The sequence below is a fragment of the Spea bombifrons genome, chromosome 2, assembly GCF_027358695.1.
Source record: "Spea bombifrons isolate aSpeBom1 chromosome 2, aSpeBom1.2.pri, whole genome shotgun sequence".
Lineage (NCBI taxonomy): Eukaryota > Metazoa > Chordata > Amphibia > Anura > Pelobatidae > Spea > Spea bombifrons.
Genome location: NC_071088.1, coordinates 36,351,087 through 36,367,878, shown reverse-complemented (window position 1 = coordinate 36,367,878; position 16,792 = coordinate 36,351,087). Strand labels below are relative to the sequence as shown.

Genomic DNA, 16,792 nt, shown 5'->3' with positions numbered 1-16,792 from the left:
GGAGCATGATCCAACCACGTAATTGGGCCTACAAAAGAGTTAGTTATCAAAAAAATTTTTAATGATTCTGCCAGTAAATTCTAGAATAAGAGCAATAAGAATGTAGAAAAGGGATGTTTTTCTTTATGAATTTGTCGAATAGGGCATTTTTAAATAAAAAGTTATGCATAGCATTTGCTGCTATTTTGCTTTGAGGGTCTAGTATTGCCTTGGAGAGTGAACTTTTATCGGGTGAGCTTCTAATCTATCGGGGCAAAGTTAGTAGATGTCTGTGGTCCAGTTGTTTATTTGTAAATTACTTAATTTCTGATGTACTAAATCAGCACCGTCCTCCTAAACTTCCATATGGTCTTACCAATATATTGCTTGCCACATTCACAATTTATTAAATATAAAACAAAAATACTTAGCCTCAGATAGCTAATTCTCATAATGTAGACAGCCCTGAGAGGCCACAAACCACATGCATGACTGCATAGTAAATATCCAGACTTCTTCCAAGCATTGAAACATGCTGACATCTCTTGCATGACAGGCAATGCCAGGAAAACTGCCCATGGACACTACCCATGGGAAGCTCCACACTAGCATCATAGCTAGTATTGCCTCCTTTATAAGTACCCTGTACCGCAACATCCCATGCTGTTGTCAGACCTAGAGACTCTTACCACAGTGCACACATGTGCATGTCTGATTACACCATAGTCACAGTGGAATCTGACACAAACAGTAAGGACCTAGTGCTGATGAAACCACCTCAACTAATATCAGAATAGTGATAAAACAACCTGCCTTTCTTATGTACACTATCACCCTTTAACTCCTAAATGCACATTATGCCCAATATGTTAATGTGCCAAAAATATGTACATGCAAATAACATACCATAGATATTTTCCATGAGCCCTTAAGAACCTTCTGGGTTCCAGTTGGATCCCTTCTTTGTAAGAGACTTGAGGGGAGCCACAATTTAATAATGTCCTTATAAACCTTTGGTAGTAACTGGCAAAGCGGAGAAATCTCTGAAGAAATTTGAGCCCCGCTGGTTGATGCCACCCAATTATGATGGAAACTTAGGACGGATCCGTTTAAAATCCAGCAACAGAAAACACAGATCCTAGGAAGTACACCTTGGCAGCTTCAAAATACACTAAATTTGGCATAAAGGTGATTTTCTCTCAGTCTTTATAGTATCACGCAAATATGTTCTCTGTGTAATTTGAGGTCAGCAAAATCAATATGGGTATCATAAAGGTAAAGGTAAATTTAGGACAGCTCCACCATATGCGTGTAAGTATACCTATGTTACTACATCACCTCCAACATGCCGACGAGGTATCTGCAGATCACTTTCCAGTTGGCTTCGAAGTGTGTGGAGCTTTTGGATACTTCCTCCATCTGCATCAGGGCTCGGAACCATGACTCTTTCTCAAATGGGACCACTAATTCTCGCTCCTAATATCATAAATGGTAGTTTGGTGAAGTTCATCAATGCTCTATAACAGAAGGATATTGCCTTTGGAATGTGGGGTGCTTGACAACATAGCCTGAAAATCCAAGAGCGTGGTAGAGAGAACTGGTCAATATACCTCAATATTGCAATGGAAGTAAAGCATATACGGAATGGTGGGAAATCCCAACTGCATGCAGTACACAAAATGTCGCCAAAATGTCGTCTAGAAGAAAGCAAATAAACTATAGGTAACAAGCAACAAATGCATATATATGTATATATGCATATTCTGTAAAAAATTATTTGTCAGACAAACCCTGAATTCAGTAAATAGTAAAATCTGGAGCAATGAAAAAAACATAGTAACATATTTTCAACTGATAGATAGATAGATAGATAGATAGAGATAGGGCCCAGCAGCAGGAACAGCAAGGTAAAACGACAGCAGATAAGAACCATTCTGCCTATCTAGCCTGCCCCATCTCTGAATACTTTCCTTAGTCCCTGGCCTTGTGTTATACCTAGATTAGCCTTATGCCTATCCCTTGCTTGCTTAAACCCCTTTGCAGTATTAATCTCTACTACTTCTGCTGGAAGGCTATTCCATGCATCCATTACCCTTTCAGTAAAGTCATATTTCCTGATAATACTTTAAAACCATTTAGCTTAAGAGCATGGCCTCTTGTTTTGGTAGTATTTCTATTTTTTAATTCTCCAACATATCTATATCCTTCTGGAGATACGGTCTCCAGTACTGTACACAATTTTTTTTTTGCGTGCTCCTTGGGTGCTGTTCTGTGCCCAAGAGGCGACAGGAGCCCAGAATACGATACTGGGTTCCCTCAAGGGGAACCCAGACAAATCCCCCCCCATGGGGGGCCGGATCTTCGAGTCTCACCCCGAAGGGTGAGACCCCTTTTGCCTTCAGGGCACTCCCGCAAGGGAGTAGCCCCTTTAGGCTTCACTGCCTCAAAAAAACCAGTGATCCAAAAACGTGGTTACCAAAACGAAAATCAAAATGGTGGCCATGGCCTCGCAAGTGGGTCAAAAAAACGTGAGAATCCAAAAACCAAATTAATAGGCACACATAGTGATTATATAAATTAAATAAATAAGGGCAGGCCGTTTCAGGCCTAGCCAGATTCAAAAATAAATTCTTAACTCCAAGCCCGTATGGTGCGAGGAGAAGAGTGCAGGAAGGCCGCCAGTGCAAAACGTGCGCTCACTGTGTGCAGCGGCGTGTAATACTGCCCACGGTGACTCCGGCATTTCTGCCAGGGCAATTTAACACCTCGGGCTCCATGCTTTCCCGGCCCTAAGGCCAGAGGATCAGTGTTTCCCCCCTCTTCCCATAGGTGTACTATACTTGATCTTAGCAAAAAGGCCGAGAAGCGATTACAGTACTGTACACAATACTCCAAGTGAGGTCTCACCGGTGCTCTGTACAACGGCATGAGCACTTCCCTCTTTCTACTAATACCTCTCGCTATACAACCAAGCATTCTGTTAGCATTTCCTGCTGGCTCTACTGCATTGTCTACCTAACTTTAAGTTTATTTACCAGCACGATTGCCCAAAATGTCAGCATGTACTTGTACCTTATGTTCTGCGCAGGAGAAGGGAATTTATCTTTAAGCGCAAATTACTGGATTGATGCCATGCATGATGTATTTTAAGTGTCCTTAAAGACATCTTTATGCACAACAGCCTGATTACTGGGTGGATATTCATTAACAAACACACACTTATACAATTAAATCACATCAGAAAAATATCCCCAATGCGTACTAGATGCAAAAGCTATATTTTAACTGTTAATTTTCCATTCCACGCATGCGCAGACAGAAATGTATTTCTTATGGGGGAAAATATTATTATTATTATTGAGAATGGAATAAGCATTCAATAATTACAGGCATGAATTAAAATTGCATGTCAAGAAACGAATCCATGCATTGGATAAAAGATCAAATGTCTTCCTGTTGGTTTTAAACTACCTTAAATGAATAATCATTTTATATGCGTCTAATGATACTCTCTCTACTGCAGCTGCTGCTCACTAAGAAGTACACGGCTATAGGGAGTGGGAGGGGTTTCGGAGGGAGTGGGAGGGGTTTCTCCCTCCTCCCCCTCCCCATATGTCCAGCTCTAGTGAAAGGGAGGGCTGAGCATTCCTCTGTGCGTGGCCAGGCATTACATTTGCTTTAAGAAAGTGCTTCCTTTATGGCATGACGGAAAATTACATCTAACAAGCACAGGTCTTCTGGGATTGTGGTGAGTTATGGTCATTGATGTTACAATTTTCTATATGCATTTAAAAAAAAAAAAGTAAATAACTTCCATTTGATAATTCAAAGGGCAGTTGTGTATGGGGACTTTGTATTGCAGGTTTCCTGATGAGTGCTATGGGCTTTATTTACTAAATGTCGATTATCTAGCATTTTGTTAATACATTCTTGAGCTGTTAATAATTACAGTACAGCACCTGTATGTAACAGGTATTATTTTTGTTTGTCTTTATTGTATTGCAACATTGCCACTTATTAATGTACATGATTACATGAGTAATCCTAGCTCTTTCTTACCTTGACACCTGTCTCATTGAAGAGATGGTTTACACGGTGCATGGAATCCTCACTCGTTTTGGGGCCCATCTGCACTTGGTATCTGTTGCCTAAGTTAAAGAGACACTTCAGCCATCATATGCATATGACAGCCGTGCTTTCCTGTGCGTTTGGTGTTATCTCCCTTGCAAATGCATGGGGGTATTTTGAACCACCTCTATACATTTGCCTATCTCCCCGTCCCCTAGCTCTTTTCCATGCAGGCTCCAGTGCTGGCTCAGTGAATGCAGTGGGTAGGGGTCTTTTTCAGAACCGCTCCTATTGATTTCAGTGGGAGCATTTTCCTGACGCTGATTAGCTGCTCCAAGCAGCCAATCAGTGACAAGAATCATCAGACCACAGCGGAGGAAGGCAGCAGCCTTGTAGATTCTTACCCAGGTAAGTACTTTATTCTTCGGGGCCGTCGAGGACCGTAAAATGTCCCTTTTAAGCTCTACTAGTTCAGATACTATTGCAACCTGGCCTAGCAGCTCAGTAAAAATTGTATTGATCCCTATAGTAATGTTTTATACTAACTATAGTAAATGTTGTGCTTATATGTCTGTAGACACCTAAAGATATATCACAAATGCACACACAGTTTCGGAAGAAAGGCCTGTTACATCTTATGTGTTAGGACACTAATCAACAGAGGGAAAGCTGTAATGTTTCTATGCTGTTATACTATCATGCTGCGTCTTAAAGTCTTTTCAAATCACATGCTTTGAAGCTGGCCCATCAGCTGCTTCAACTGACGCTGAAATTACTAGAAGGAACTACATGGTTTATGTATAAAACGGGATTCTGGTACAAAGTATTCCCATAACAACCAATGGATTGTGCCCACCCCCAGAAACATTCCATGAGAATGCTTTTAATACTAGGCATTAGGATAGTGTGTGTGTGTGTGTATATATATATATATATATATATATATATATATATATATATATATATATATATATATATATATATATATATATAATGCAGATGACAAACAGAACAGGAGTTGGTGAGAGGGTGCGTCATGCTGGTATGAAATTAAATCCATTTAATACAGTAAGAACCAAGATATGTGAGCTTGTTGGACATCCCATTCCAAAACCATTGGCATTAATATGAAGTTGTGCCCCCCCCCTTGTGACTATAACATCCTCCACTCTTCTGGGAAGGCTTTCCGCAATACTTCGGAGTGTGTCTGTAGGAATTTTTGCCCATTTAGACAAGTGTTTGTGAGGTCTAGGCACTGGTATTGGACTGGTAATTGTTGTCACAGTTCATCCCAAAGATGTTCAGTGGGGTTAAGGCCATGGGTGTTTGCAGGCCCCTTGTGTTCCTTCAAACCATGAGGCACAATCGTGGCGACCAGGAAGCCACTTTCCCCAATGTGGTGCCACAAAGTTGTCATAGAATTGCCTTTGTCTGCTGTAACACTAACATTACCCTTCATTGGAACTAGGGGGCCTAGCATAAACCCTGGAAAAACAGCCCTAGACTGTTGTCCTTCCTCCACCAAAGTTTACAGTAGGCACTGTGCATTCTGGTAGGTGTTGTTGGCATCTGCCAAACCCAGATTCAGCCATCAGACTTCTAGAAAGTAAAGCATGATTCATCGCTCCATAGAACACGTTCCTACTGCTCCAGCGGCAGTGTGCCTTACATAGGTGAGATAAAACCGGTTTCATACACTTGTGCTAATGTTGCTTCCAGAGTAAGAATGCTATAGTGAGTAATGCTGCAGAGGACCCTTGTGTCTGGTCTCTGCAGTTGAACATAATCTGCTCAAAAAATGCTAAGCATCATTTTTGAAATAAATTTAGAAAAATGAAATTATGGCTACATTTTTGCAGAGGCTGGAGGCTGAGTGTAAAAAGCTTTTGTGTCGAAGAGGCGGGACTGGTGTGGATGTCTGACAACAAAGTGAACAGGATAGCACTGAATTATACATTTTGTGTTAGGGTGTTCTCGGAAATGTCACTGACCCTCCCCACGCTGGAAGTCTTGCTCATTTGTAAACGGGAGTTCTATATATATGGAAGCCTCTGGTTTAAACAACACACAAGGCTCTATTCGCAGGGAGTTAGTGCTGCTGATCAGTCAGAGGCTGCCTAATTGCTGTCTTAGGGACGCAATCGTTGGATGGCTGCCTACTATCATGCCATCCATAGAATTGCTATCTATAGTTAGATCCGCTAATAAAAAAACAATGACCAGCCAGGCTGATGGTGAGGGTGATTGGAGTATACAGATTTTGTTATTTAAACCTTTCTCTCCCCTATGGACGTACCGGTACGTCCTGACCTTCTTGCCTTGGCAGGGACACATATGGGCACAGTAAAAATAAAAAAAGGAAATTTGTGGTTGAACAAACATATCATAAAAACCATGGAAAAAGCTCTAAGTTTTTGGGTACACTAAAAAGTTCATAAAGAAGGGGCTAAGTAATAACACCGCCACTTAGAAATAATTTGCCAGACCAGTACCAATGGCTTTCTTTTCTTCTTCTTTCTAGGACTGCAATATTTTAACTCCTGGCCATATGTTGTTTTTGGTTATTTCTTTATGTACGAAGTGTTGTTATACCTTGTCTGTGTAGCATATTGCATGTGGACAATTGTGATGTGTTGGTGCTTGGTTAGAACTCTTAAATGATCATCTTTTCTCTCATTTTGCAGTTCTGAAGTCTTCTTCTGCAATGCCTCACAGGACAATACATATTTTTCGTAAAGGACTCAGACTTCATGACAACCCTACGCTGTTATCAGCACTGGAGTCTTCTGAGGTCATATATCCGGTGTACATTTTAGATAAGTGCTTTTTGACGTCATCTATAAACATTGGATCAAAACGCTGGAATTTTATCCTACAGTCCTTGGAAGATCTAAATTGTAATCTCCGGAAATTAAACTCTTGTCTCTTGGTGATCCAAGGGGAATATCAACAGGTCTTGAGGGACCATGTTGATAAATGGAAAATTACACAAGTCACTTTTGACCTTGAGGTTGAACCTTACTTCAAAGAGATGGATGAGAAGATAAAAGCAATGGGCCAAGAGCTAGGTTTTCAAGTAATGTCTCTGGTTGTTCATACCCTTTATGATGTCAATAGGTATGTATCATATAAAGAAACTAAAACCTAGCTAGGCAATCCTGTGCTGTATATCTTTTGTTTTTGCCCATGAATGCATTCATAAGGTCTGCACCTGGTTCAAGGGGATCATTTGCTTCACTGAAATGAGGGCATTGCTATCTTTTTGTTTCTGTTCATATACAGAAGTTTTGTATGTGCTTAATACACTCAAGACATTTGTTATATACTGACCATGCATGAGTGTAGGAATACCCTGCTAATTGTTAGCTCTTTAAGTGCTTGCTTTATTATGAAAAGTTGAACATTAGCCACTTAGTCCTTTGATCCCTTGTATTTGTCAATGCTATCATGCCTTGATATTTTATTTATTTTAAAGGATTCAAGCTCAGAATGGTGGAACTCCTCCTCTGACATATAAACAGTTTCTACGTGTCCTGTCAGTTCTTGGTGAACCCGAAAAACCAGCACGCACAATCACCATAGACGACTTTGTGTACGTATATCAATTATCTTACTGTTTGCACAGTCCTAGGTATATAAAATACTATGGGTATTTTAGCTAAGGGATAAGTGTTCATTTTAGTTTATTTTCAGATTACCAGGAAGACACCATTTTCAGTTTTAACTAACCGTGCTGAAGGTTGTGCTCTCCAACTAAGTTCTACCATTGAACATGCCTGTGGCAAGCATATCGATATATGCTGTGAATAACTTGCACAGTGTTTTTCTCTAAATTTAGCTACATTGAACTAGTACATTTTTTTTGAGTGGAGTAGTGTCTCTGGTAGAGTATGTTTAATTATTTATCTATTGCTGTGCCTTTAAGTGGTAAACGTCGTTTTTTACCGAATTGTACATTTTATTTTTATGTACAAAAAAAATCAGCCCATGTAACTGTGTTTACAGATCTACACAAGCTTCCAGTAGAGTTGACCTTGCTTGCATGCAGTTCTGTGACCTGTCTCCCATAGAAGGGCTCTTTCACAGTGTGACTGGTTTGTGTAGTTTAGACTGGGACCCTTTTTAACAGAGGAAAAACCCATTGATTGGCCATCTATTCATTAACCCTGAATTAGATCATTAGATATGTGCTTCAATGGCATAATGTAAAGAAAAGGCACAAGCTTTAGGTAGTTTCAGTTAATATACTTAAAGCTGCAACAGTGTCTTGTTTGAAATTTCAGAAAATGTCCAACCCCCCCTGAGGTTTTCCTAGATGAAAAATACAGCGTACCATTTCCAGAGGATCTGGGCTTACCTAGAGATTCAACAAGCATTTGGATCGGTGGGGAATCTCAGGGACTGGCTAGATTTGAACATCATTTAGAAAAACAGGTGACGTATTTAAGGGCCATTCCACTGTCCCATGCAGCCTCACCAACTAAAAATGCATGTTGAAGTAATTTGTAAGTATTTACATATACATTCTTTACATGTACAAAGAATGTATATACCGTATTGGCTCGAATATAGGCCGCACTTTTTTCCTTAAAGTGGGGGTGCGGCCTATATTCGGGGTCTAGCGCCCGACGCCCGGGACATGCAGTTCCGGGCGCCGGGCAGGCAGCAGGGTTAGGATACAGATCCCCCGCAGCAGTGCAGGGGGACCTGCATCCTACTCTCTGATACGCTCAGACAGCCTCAACTGCCAGTACTTCCCACGGGGAGAGTGCCGGCACGGGAGGTTGTCTGAGCGCATCGTGCAGATGTTCACCGGCTGTGGCGATGCCCGTAAACAGCTCCCGCTGCCGGCACGTCTGCACGATCTGCTTTAACAATCTCCCTTGCTGGGAATTCCCACGGGGGAGTCCCGGCAAGGGAGATTGTTAAAGCACATCGTGCAGACGTGCCGGCAGCGGAGGCTGTTTACGCGCATCGCCACAGCCGGTGAACGTCCGCACGATGCATTTTACCTCTGCCCCCAAGACTTACCAGAGCAGACTCCCGAGTGTCTTGCGGGGCCGGCGGGGGACATCTACGCAATACGCGGATACAACTCCCGGGAGTCTGCTCTGGTAAGTCGGGGGGCGGGGGGGTTCAGAGTGGCAGCATATCTCGGGGGGGGGGGGAGGAGGACAGTGGCAGCATATCTCTGGGGGGGCACAGTGGCAGCATATCTCGGGGGGGGGGTTACAGAGTGGCAGCATATCTCGGGGGGGGGACAGAGTGGCAGCATGTCTATTAAAAAAACTTTTTCTTTAAAAAAGCACCAAACTTTTAGGCTGCGGCCTATATACGGGGACGGCCTATATCCGAGCCAATACGGTACTTTATTTTAGGGTAAGAGGTGGCACACTACCCTCTCCACAGTTAGAGTTCCTGCCACTTTTGGTTGCTTGGCTTCCGTGCCCATAGGGGGTCCTCTGCAATCTTCAAAAATACTTCCCGCCACTCCATCAGCAATGCTCTTTGCTGCCACAATACTTTCAATGATTGCAGCCAATTTCCACTGCAGTCGGAGGTGTAAACTTTGCTGCTGGTCAGCCAGGACTTTGTCCTCTGCTACCTTCAATGATAGCTGCGAACAACCGTGATTGGGGTAGTGGCGGTGGTGGTACTGCTGTCTGGAAGTTAATCCTACAGGAGCAGTCATATAGACTTAACTGTTTGGATTGCTGGTTTTCCCAGCCAACGTAGGCAGCTTCAGAGACTTCAGTGATGGTTGCTTTGGTGGGGACCATTCCCAACTCTCCCCTGGTGTACAGTCGCTTCATAAGATGCAATGCCGCATAACATAAAAGACAACATTGATCAGTGAATCTGAATGTTTAAGTCACCTCAACTTTTCACATACAAGCGATCTGATAGCAATTATATTTTGGTTTTCAAATGTTACAATATTGAAATATTAACAGTTTAAGCAAATTAGATGCTACATGATCACTGATTGACACTTTAGGTGACCTAATCGTGTCATCCATGTCGCCAACAATACACAGTAATGTGCATCTAACATGCACACAGAAAATGACCGCAAAGCCAGTGAAGGAGTGACACCAAAAACCATTAGAAAAGATGCCCCCAAACCCTGGGAAGGAACTTACATGCCATGTATGGAGGACAAAAAAAAAGACTCCAATGTGTAGCATTTAACTTGTTACGTGCAAAAATGTAAGTGTGGAAGAAAAAAGACCTCAATTTCCTGTGTTCCCATTACATGCATGGTTGTGGTGGTCCACCTAGAAAGGGAAGTCTTTGATGTGCTTTCAGAGAAAACATATTTGAATGCAGTCTATTTAGATGTTTAGGGGCAGCTTTACCCCCAAAATCATGAAGTAAACTGCTTTGTATTGCATAATTTTGGGGGTCTCTTGTGACTTTGTAATGATGACATGCCACACAACTGTAATGTCTATGTGCTCAGCGGAAGTTAGAGGTTAATGTTATGTGGTATTTCTTCCTGGTCGTGGAAAAAATACATTTTACTGCAGTGTTTGGCACAGATTGCCACTAAAATAGCTCAATAAAAAGTGTTAAAAAATCTATACTTTTGTTCACCAGTTTTCCTTATTCTAGCCATTATTAGGCCCAGTTCCCAGCATATCACATTTAAAAAAAAAAATCTAATTTGCAAACGGTAATGCACATCATTCACCCTTATCCCTACCAAAATAAATGAAAATAAATAATGGAAATAGCAATCATATAAGGTGTTTCCAAAATCAGGACAAATAACAATTTTTTTTTTCTTGTGCACTGGCTATATATAGTTTTTATAGGTGAAACGCTGAAAATGGGGCATTTTATTCATAGGTTTGCTTAATAAGAACTTATGGTTAATATACATGTGTACAGGGCCGGCCCTATAATGGGGCAGACTGGGGCAATTGCCCCAGGCGGCACTTTAAAGCCCCAAGCGCTTTTTTTTTTTTTTTTTTTTTTGAAGCGGAGGAGAGAGAGAGGGGCACCGAGTGGTTTTCGCTTACCCGCTCGGCGCCCCTCTCTCTCTCTCTTCTCTGCGGCGAGTCTCCCTGTTCGGTCTCGGTGCCGGCTTGTAATGCAGAGCGCCGGAAGTGACGTCAATTTCCGGCGCTCAGCATTACAAGCCGGCACCGTGGCAGAGCAGGGAGACTCGCCGCAGGACTGTTTAAAGGTAAGTACCTGGGGGGATCGTAGATTATGGCGTCGGCGAAGTTTAAAATGCCGCGTTTTAAACCTCGCCCCAGGCGGCGTTAAGTCTTTGGCTGGCCCTGCATGTGTATGTTGTCAAAAATAATATATCGTTCTTGGCTATACTCTAAATGAGAGGGAAGTGAATTATGATTCAAAATAAGATAGCAATTAGCATTATATAATATATATATATTTTTTTTAATTATTATTATTATTATTATTATTATTTTGGTCTTTCATACGTACATCCGACCTAAAGTGCCTACGTTTCCTCTTGTTTTCAGGGATGGGTAACTCAGTTTTCCAAACCTCAAACAATCCCAAATTCCTTTCTGCCAAGCACAACTGGCTTGAGCGCCTACTTCAGCTTGGGATGTCTGTCTGCCAGACTATTTTATTACAGACTATCTAACATATATGCTCAGGTAAATCATCATCGCATTAAAAATAACTGGAACTATTTTGGTGTCCCAGATAGCCTAGTGTACTATTTATGCTGTATGCTGCTATTTTAATAAATTAGATAATAAAAGGCAATTATAGTAAAGCTCTAAAAAAAAAAAAAAAAAAAAAAAAAAAAGGGGGTCCTAGTTTAACTATTATTTCGGTATGGTACAAGTTTTAATTTTCTGTAATGTTATTTAAATGTATATATTTTACCAGGTAAAACAGTTTTTTCCCCCCAGAATCCTCAGCTGTAACAACACTATATAGTAATGTGGGGTCCTTAGGGAAAGCAGGTTCGGAATGTGACAGATACACAGTGATACAGCAGAGAACCAAGTGGCAAATAAGAAGTTCAAGTTATACATTCATTTTCCTTTTTGCCAGGGATTTTACACCTTTCTTCTCTTCCTAGTCAAAGAATCACTCCCTTCCACCGGTATCTCTTCAAGGACAGCTGCTCTGGAGAGAATTTTTCTATACTGTTGCATCTTCGACCCCAAACTTTAAAAGGATCAAAGGAAATCCAATTTGCCTCCAGATAAACTGGTCTGAAGACCAAGAAAAGCTTGCTAAGTGGAAATCGGTTAGTGTCTCCTAAAATAATTTTAAATTGATATCTTAACCATTCATGAGGTGGACAATGTGATGCCCTAAACGTAAGATGGTCTCTTTCTACATCCCTGGGGGTTCCCAATACCTACTAGTACCACAGACTATATTAAAAAATATTAGGTTTGTCTTGTTTAGAGTGCAAAGGAAAACATTCTTGTTGCTAATTTCATTCATTTATATTTATAATTTGAGAAACGGGTACATATTGATTTTATGTTTCAGGGCCAGACTGGATTCCCATGGATTGATGCCATTATGACGCAATTACGTGAAGAAGGGTGGATCCATCATCTTGCGCGACATGCCGTAGCTTGTTTTTTAACTAGAGGAGACTTATGGATTAGCTGGGAAGAAGGAATGAAGGTTGGCATCTCTCTAGGTAGAAGATGGCCTGCAATGACACTAAACCCATGATTAAAAATAAGCGTCTTGCCGAATGGAATTTGTATTGCGTGCTGGGTATGATGCCTTCCGGCAACATTTTACTCTTGACATACTGCATGGAAAATAAACAGACTACATGCTTGGTGCTGTTTAATGTCAGCATAGATAGGCCCCGATGCAGTACTGTCTCATGATTTTGCTGCTAACAGGGATGGCTCTGGCACTTTTAGGGCAGTAGCCTGCTTGATATACGCAATGCTCTTACGCTCTTGTGCCCTCAAGGGATGCACATTCACATATATACGTGTGTGTGTGTGTGTTCATGTATATTTGTTTTTGCTTTCTACACAAAAAAAAATCATCGGTGTGTCGGTAAGAAATATTCCTCTCATCACAGGTCTTTGAGGAGCTGCTGTTGGATGCAGACTATAGTATTAATGCAGGAAATTGGATGTGGCTTTCAGCTAGTGCTTTTTTCCACCATTACAAAAGGATATTTTGTCCTATAAGTTTTGGAAGGCGGACTGACCCAGAGGGTAACTATATAAGGTGTGTGTGTATAATTGTCAGTCTGGTTTTTAGTATTATAGTAGACTTGTGCAAATGGATCAAAAACAATTCAGACAAATGTTTCGTTTTTTGGGCAATGAATTTTGTCTCCTATCCTCTTTTTAATTCCGGAAAGAAAATTCATTGTCACTCTCGCTTGTTCTCATTCACGCTTTCTCTGTGTCACCTACCGTCTCCATCGACTACTTTTGTGTCATTCTCTCCTTTTTGCGCAGCTTTGCTTCCTGTCTTGCCTCTTCTTGTTCTACAGCTATGTTAACCTGGCCTCCCGGAGCACTTCCGCTAAAGGGAAGAGCCTCCGTCCACACCCTCTCCCCAATTAGAGAAAGGAGAGAGACAGTGTGAGAGAGCATAAGTGAGGGTGAAAAAGCAACCAAATGCAAACAAATATTTGGAGCTCTTTGTTTTGTACGAATTAACAAAATTGACAAGTAAATAGTGATTGATTATATATAAAGCATATTTGAAACCATGTTAGACACACATACATACTCATTAAAAAGTGTATTGGTTTTATTTAACTCCAACAGAAAATATTTACCAGTGCTGCGCAATTTTCCTGCAAAGTACATCTACAATCCATGGACAGCTCCAGAAGATATCCAAAAACAGGCTGGGTGTCTGATTGGTAACGCAAATTTATTTTTAAGGGTTATACACTTACTGTTAGTGCCTATTAGATTTAAGTATTCTTTTTTTTTTTTTTATCCCAAGATTTATATTGACATTGCTATTTAAAAATGGTAGCAATGCTAGTATATTGCTCAGAATATTTCTCAGAATATATATTTTTTTGTACTCAAAAGTTTGCATACCCTTGGAGAATTGGTTATATATGTACCATTATTAAAGAAACCATGAGTGAGCAGGCAAAACACATTTCCTTAATTTCTTATGGGATTCATATTCAACTGTAGGTTATAGCAGAATGGCACAATCCTAAAACAAAACATGGCAACAAAGCGAAAAAATGAAATGACTCCTGTTCAAGAGCCTGCGTACCCTCAGTTCTTAACACTACTGTTTCCAGTAGTTTCTGGTAACATGCTGCATTCACCTTGCCATCAATTTTCACAAGATTCCCTGTGCCTTTAGAGCTCTCCCCCCCCCCCCCCCCGAAACATCAGTGAGCCACCACCATGCGTCCCAGTGGGGATGGTATTCTTTTTGCTATAGGCCTTGTTGACCCCTCTCCAAACATAGCAATTATGGTTGTGACCATGAAGCTCTATTATGGTCTTGTCACTCCCAGTTACAGCCAGAAGATGAAGGCATCTCAAGGTGTTGTTGGACATATTGTAACCAGGCTTTTTTGTGGCATTGGCACAGTAAAGGCTTCTTTCTACCAACTTGACCATGCAGCTCATTTTTGTTCAAGTATTGTCGTATTGTGATCCTTGAAACAACCACACCCTCTCCTGAGGTTACCTGTGGGTTTTTCTTTGTATTCCGTACAATTCTTCAGGCAGTTGTGGCTGAAATCTTACTTGGTTTACCTGACCTTGGCTTGGTATCAAAAGATCCCCCCTACTTCTTAAGTGATTGAACAGTATTTTCAAGCCTTTTCCACTTTTATAAAGTTCCATTATCTTGTTACACAGGTCTTTTGACATTTATTTTTTGCTCCCATGGCTCAGTATCTAGCCTGCTTAGTGCATCCACGTGAGAGCTAACAAACTCATTGACTATTTATACACAGACACTAATTGCAAATGAATCTTTAATTGCCATTTTAACCTGTGTGTCTGTAACAAGGCCAAACATTCAAGGGAATGTAAACTTTTGATCAGAGCCATTTGGGTGATATCTGTTCTCATTATGATTTAAAAAGGAGCCAAACAACGTGATAATCAGTAGCCTTAAATAAAATACTTTTTTTTCATGATCGGTCACATTTTCAAAATCAACCTATTGTAGCTGAAACTAGTAGAGTTTGTGAATTAAGCACATTCTGTCCATTTTGATGTATCCACATTGGTATATTTTAAAGTCTAAAGATTGACTTCAGTTTATGTTCACAATGCTTACAATACATGTGGTTGCACATGCATGAATTAGAATCGAAGCTGTTTATTCACCGAAGTTCAACTTTGCAGGTGAGCTGAACGATTCAACTCCTTGACAAACTGTAAAAGGCTAACTGCTTCTTTTTCAACAAGAGCTAACTGTTGCCCTACATTATGCATTGGTTAATCAGTTGGGTAACTTTCAATAAACTTGACCAGCCTAACTTAACATGTTAATGCGTGAGTTGATGTTTTTTTTTTTTAATAAGGTAAACATTCCCGTTAAATTAATTTATCTGTGTGTGCTTTTGTTTAAAATAGGTAGGGACTATCCTTTACCCATGGTGAATCACAAAACAGTCAGTGAACACAACTTGAAGCTAATGAAACAAATCAGAGAACAACAACATAAGACAGCCCAGCTTACTCGAGGTGAGGACACCTAGTGGCACTTATGCTGAGTAGCAACCTTTTGTAGATTACTTATTTGGTTCAGTGAAACAACCAAACGTTATTTTAGATGTTAGATGTTCTGACAAATTGTTATTTATAGATCAGTTAAACAAAAATTTTCCTGTTATCATGATATCTGTCACTTTTTGGTAGCGTTTTACCAAAGTCTACTGCTTTATAAAGTTACTCTGTGGTTCCTCCTAACTGGCATGTCAAAACAGTCTGCAATTATTGATGCTGAATTTTTGAATTCTCAGGCTATGTTTAGTATATATTTAGGGTTAACATGCAAACCCTGGTGTAAACTGTAGCATTTTGTTTTTGTTATACATATATTGTGTGTACCATTTGTAGATCTTGTAGATGACCCTGTGGAAATCAATGTAAAACACCATATTGAAGATGACAAATCCTGCACCTCTGAAAACAATACCAAAAAGCTGCGATGTCCTGAAGACGTTTGGATGGAACACATACAAAATGATGAACAAATTGTGGAGCCTTGTGAACTGAATGTATACTGAAGCACTCAACAGTGGAATATATGATGTTGCCATTTACGGTTCATATTATTTTTATGTAGTTCACCTTTAAAGGCAAACAATACTTTGTTCTAAAAGAAAATATTAAAAATTGGACCATGTACTATGTACAGGCTTCCAACAAATGCTGGGGGGAACCCCAATGTGACATTAAAATATTATTACTTCCTCATAACATCAGACCGGTATGGATGTACACATGGCAATGACACTTGCTTAACCAGAAAATTTTATACAGACATAGCAATATGTATTTGTTAATGTTGTGTCAGATTAGAATAGGTTTTGCAAAAAAGATGCCCATATGCTGTTCTTTGTTAGCAAAGATAAAGATCCCAAAAATATGTATATACTGCAGAGTGATCTCAGTTTATGGCTTTCTGTACCACAGTAGCTTTACTGATTATTTTGTTTCCAGCTGTGTAGGCAGATATGACTTCCACAAGTTAATGTTTTTATGAAAAAGCTAAATATAAAAAGTTGGCCTTATGCCTTTAAAGTTTAGTATGATATTCATGA

General features: G+C 40.3%; 1 protein-coding gene across 1 annotated transcript; it reads left to right on the top strand.

Annotated features, from left to right (window-relative positions):
- The first annotated feature begins 3,610 nt into the window (after positions 1-3,610).
- On the top strand, positions 3,611-16,348 carry LOC128475057 (cryptochrome-1-like). The gene is made up of 11 exons (XM_053457521.1): positions 3,611-3,727; positions 6,732-7,164; positions 7,523-7,639; positions 8,331-8,481; positions 11,544-11,684; positions 12,119-12,289; positions 12,541-12,681; positions 13,100-13,251; positions 13,803-13,900; positions 15,600-15,710; positions 16,086-16,348. The coding sequence occupies exons 2-11, from the start codon at positions 6,752-6,754 to the stop codon at positions 16,253-16,255; spliced, it is 1,665 nt and encodes a 554-aa protein (XP_053313496.1). The 5' UTR covers positions 3,611-3,727; positions 6,732-6,751; the 3' UTR covers positions 16,256-16,348.
- Positions 16,349-16,792: the final 444 nt, after the last annotated feature.

What these genes read in the sequence shown, in the direction of transcription:
- LOC128475057 (XM_053457521.1), top strand. Translation starts at nt 6,752, where the DNA reads ATGCCTCACAGGACAATACATATTTTTCGTAAAGGACTCAGACTTCAT. An exon ending in ATCACCATAGACGACTTTGT is followed by an intron (nt 7,640 to 8,330) that starts GTACGTATATCA and finishes TTGAAATTTCAG; the next exon opens with AAAATGTCCAACCCCCCCTG. An exon ending in AACATCATTTAGAAAAACAG is followed by an intron (nt 8,482 to 11,543) that starts GTGACGTATTTA and finishes TCTTGTTTTCAG; the next exon opens with GGATGGGTAACTCAGTTTTC.